General features: G+C 51.5%; 1 protein-coding gene across 1 annotated transcript; it reads right to left on the bottom strand.

Moving 5' to 3' along the window:
- Positions 1-1,009: 1,009 nt before the first annotated feature.
- Positions 1,010-3,560, bottom strand: LOC308636184 (histone acetyltransferase KAT2A-like). Its single transcript, XM_081271416.1, has 7 exons — positions 3,264-3,560; positions 2,729-2,872; positions 2,347-2,461; positions 2,218-2,254; positions 2,073-2,136; positions 1,854-1,938; positions 1,010-1,740 (listed from the first exon to the last, which is right to left on the bottom strand). The coding sequence occupies exons 1-7, from the start codon at positions 3,354-3,356 to the stop codon at positions 1,547-1,549; spliced, it is 732 nt and encodes a 243-aa protein (XP_081127542.1). The 5' UTR covers positions 3,357-3,560; the 3' UTR covers positions 1,010-1,546.
- Positions 3,561-4,449: the final 889 nt, after the last annotated feature.

Raw genomic sequence — 4,449 nt, 5'->3', positions numbered from 1 at the left:
AGTAAAACAGGACAACCCGAAAAATAGAAAGTTTATTTACATTGAATTCTTTTGCAGACTCTTTTGCTGATAGTTCTAAAATCAGCCATGGTGAAGATTTCCAGTTAAGACTTTTCTGTGGAGAAAGGGGGTGCCACTACATACCCTCTGCCCTGCCCCTTTTGTTCCATACTGGGGATTTAACCCAGGGATGCTTTACCACTGAGTCACATCCCTGTCCTTTTTATTGAGACAGGGTTTCTCTTTTTTTCTGGAGACAGGATCTCACTAAGTTGCTGAGGTTGGTCTTGAACTTATTGTGATCCTCCTGCCTCAGCCTCCTGAATTGCTGGGATTACAGGTGTGTGCCAGCCCTCTGCCATTTTGCAGCCAGCAGTATCATGTGTTCTGAACTCTGCTGTCCCTGGCATGTGGACCAGGAACAATCTGGAGTGGGGAAAAGAGGGGCTTCAGCCAGGCAGGTGGAGCATAGGACTAGGCTGGGGATGAGTGGTTACAGTTTGCAAGAGGGTATTGGAGGAGCAAACGTCAACATTGAAAGGCCAAGGCTCCTCATCGGAGATCAAAACGCACACACAGATAGCAGTGACAAAGATGAAGCGCTTTATTTCGAACTGCTGCTAGCTTATATAGAAAGTAAAAGTCAGTTATCTTAGACCAGGAAGCTTCCGGGGCCAATCATAGTAAAGGTCAGGTCATCACCTACAGTGCATGCACGTCCGCCCTGCATAAGATTCCTGGAGATCACAACTGTTCAGAGGACGGAAGACGGAAGGACCAAGTAGTGAATTTTCAAAACAACTTGTTATCCGCCCACTGGTAATCTGCCCACCACCATATTGCATTAGGGGCTTCTTATCTGAAAGGCCCGGGGAATTCTAGCCGCCGCCATGTTTGAAAGGCCCGGGGAGTTTTCAGGGAAACTCCCAACAAACATGCTAATTCTGGAAACTTTTATATTATACACCAAAGAAACAATCACACAAATAGAGAGAAAAAAGGTGTTTAAAAAAAAAAAAAAAAGCTTTATTATTCCCTCCAAGGATTTAACGCCAGGGAATGAATGGTCCCCATGCCCCCCTTCCAGGGGACAGACTGACAGAACAATGCAGGGTGAGCCACAGCCCCTCCAGAGGGGGCTGAACTTCCAACCTCTGAAGCCCACTCTGAAGCTACAATTAGCAGTCCTGGTCCTTGAGGAAAACAGCCAACTGGGCCAGGCCCAGGCCTCCATGCCTCCACAGCTCTGCGGGGAGCAGGTCTGGGGGCCATTAGCTGGGCAGAGTTCATCTTCTGGCCACCAGCCCCTCTCTGGGGGTGGGGCCCTCAGGAGCCATCTCCCAGGGTCAGACACAATCAGGGCTGGGACGGAGCTGCAGGCTTGGGGTAGTGCCTGAGGGCAGAAAGGCCTGCAGGATCAGGCACTGGAGGGTCCCCGGCTGGAGTGTCTTCAGCTGAGTCAGGGAGCTGGGCAGGGCAGCCCAAGGGATCAGATGAGAATCCGATGGAGACACAGCAGGCCACAGCTGCAGTCCAAACGCAGGGCCTACTTGTCGATGAGTCCTCCTTCCTTAAGCTTGAAGTAGAAGAACTTCTCCAGCGCACTGGCACAGCGACAATACTCGCTGTCGGGGGGGTTGTACTCGCGGCAGTTGGCGATCACCCGCTGCAGGTCGGCCACAAAGAGCTTTCGGGTCACGTAGTAGCGGCTGCGCAGCCGCTCTGTCATGGTCTTCAGGTCTGGATGGCAGCAGAGAGGGCATACCTTTAACAGGCTGAGGACAGTGGCTGGGGCTGTTCCCCAGGGCTGATCTGGGGGCCGAAGTAGAAGGGAAGAAATGGAGGGTCCTCACCAATGGGGAAGCGAATGACCTCGTAGTAGTCCGGGGCCTCTGACTTCTTCACAGGCTCCATGAAGGGCCAGGCACTGGGGTGTGACTAGAGAGAAGAGGTGAGCTGGGGACCTGCCCACTGTTACCTTGCCCAACCCGAGACTGCCACCCAGTATACACTGAATCATGAAGTTGCAGCCACTGGTGCAGCGACCCCAGAAGGGAACCTGGTCTTCCTACCTTGATTTGGGCCAGCAGGTTTTTGAGGGTTGTGTACAGCTGGTCAGGGTCCTTCAGCTCCTTGCTGGGATGGGAGATGCCAAGTCTGAGGCTCTGAGTCCTTCTGCGCACCCCCCAATACCCACTCCCTCCACAAAAGACTCACCCCTTCTCCTTCCCCAATGGCTTCCAGCCTGTTTCTCCTGCAAAGTAGGGCGTGAGAGAACATTCCTAAGAATGCCTGTCCATACCCCAAGCCGTACACCCTCCCACCCCGAGTCAGGACCCTACTCACGAATGCCGGGGACACTCTCCACAGGGATCTGCCTCACACCCTCCTTAAAGCAGCTGAGCCCAGGGTAGACCTTGCGGATCTGGGCCTGTTTGCGCTCGATCAACTTCTTGATGATCTAAGGGAAAAAAAGAGTGTGAGGGGCCAACTCCAGCCCTAGACACCCACCACCATTCCCATGGCTGTGGTCAGAGCCCCAATACGAAAAGCCAGGCTGTACTGCCCCCGAATCCAGTACCTCCCAACTTCCCCTGAGAGGCAGGACAAGAACCAAGACCTGGACTGTCCCCATCTCACACGTATCTACACATGGTATAGGTACACATGTGCCCAACCCACCCCATGTGTGCTCATGAAAAGTCCCACGGATGTGCATGCACACCACCTCTTTCTGCTTCTTGATGATGTGGGACAGCTCCGTGTAGGGGATCCGGGGGTTCAGCTCACACTCCATCAGTGTTGCTCCCTCATAGTCCTTGATGTAGCCTAGGTAGCGGCTCTTGGGCACCTTGATGTCCTTGGAGAAGCCCTAGAGGGTGGACAGGTAAGACCCAATCTATCAGCAAGTACTCCCCAACTTTCACTGCCTCCCCCAAGAGCACCTGAGGGACAATGTGTGCCCGGTCTCCTCTCTTGTTCCTGAACCTCCCAAAGGCACTGTGAGGGCTCAGTGTGGCTCCAGAAAGGTTCCAGCTTGGCCGCTCCTTCCCAACCCCCAAGAGCCTCGCAATTCTGGCATGCCCCATTGGCCCCTGTTCCCCCCTAGGGCAGCAGCAGGAGGAAGGAAGACAGGTAGGAAGGCCTTTCTCCAAATGCCAGGTAGGACAGGGACAAAGGGACTTGGCTTCCTCCACAGCAAGGGGCTAGACAGAGTAACCCCTGGCCCTAGGCAGTGTGGGTAGACGTGGGGAAGGCCTTACCTGCTTTTTGAAGTAGCCAATGGCGTACTCATCAGCGTAGGTGAGGAAGTAGAGGATGCTGTGCTTGATGTGATACTCCTTCAGGTGGTTCATCAGGTGAGTGCCATAGCCCTGAGGGGAGGTGGGGAGGGCCCAGTGCTGAAGATGCCTCCCCACCACCTCTAGTGATAGAGATGAAAGGCATCTTGGGAAGGAGGTGGACAGCCAGGGATCCAAGGCAGGAAGGAGGAAAGGTGGATGGCAGAGGATAGGGCATTTGTGGGGAGATAAGAAGGTCGCTGGATTTCCAGGCCCCGTGCTAACTTCACAGACAGACTCTCCAGTCAGCCCCTGACGGGCATTATCATCTCCATTTTACAAAAGACAAGACCAAAACACAGCTATACCAGGAAATGCATTTGAGGTCAATTAGCCAGATGCAGAAGGGCCAGGATCCAAAACCGACATAGCCTGATTTTCAGTCTCTGGGCCTTAGAATGGTAGGGAAGAAGGGAAGTCACAGGGGCCTGTTCATCAAAGCATTTGAATCTTGAGAAGACAATGTCTCCCACACATCAGGATCACGAACATCTAGGTCACATGAAACACAAGAACGAGGGACCCTACAAGTGGGTCTATTGTGATAATTAATGCGTGTGGCCCGGGTTCGATCCTCAGCACCACATACCAACAAAGATGTTGTGTCCGCCGAGAACTAAAAAATAAATATTAAAAATTCTCTCTCTCTTTCTCTCTCTCTCTCTCTCTCTCTCTCTCTCTCTCTCTCTCTCTCTCTCTTTAAAAAAAAAAAAAAAAAACAGAGCCTGTAACTCCCAAACTGATGGATGAATCTAATTCTGGCAGCAAAATATATAAGGAATTGATGCTTATAAAAAAATAGTTTTGGTGAAATTAAAATGGAATGAAAAACATAGACATCCATTTAACTGTATCATAGGGGGAAAAAGGAAAAATCAGATCAAGGAATGAAGTTGGATGAATAGAGTTCAAAGTGGAAAACACCTTCCCCCCACCCCAACATCTTCAGTGTTAGCATGTTTTGGTTTTAAATGTTTGCATTCAAAACATTCTTGGGGTCAAAATGTCCAGGTCAAAATATTCTGTGTTTCTCCAATCTATTTTCGTATGACTCCCCACCTTGCTGAGGATACCCCAGCCACACTGGGGCTCTTTCTGTCCCTGGAGC

The sequence above is a fragment of the Spermophilus citellus genome, assembly GCF_964194105.1.
Source record: "Spermophilus citellus genome assembly, chromosome: 17".
NCBI lineage: Eukaryota > Metazoa > Chordata > Mammalia > Rodentia > Sciuridae > Spermophilus > Spermophilus citellus.
The sequence above is the reverse complement of the archived record's forward strand: the minus strand, read 5'-3'. Positions and strand labels throughout refer to the sequence as shown.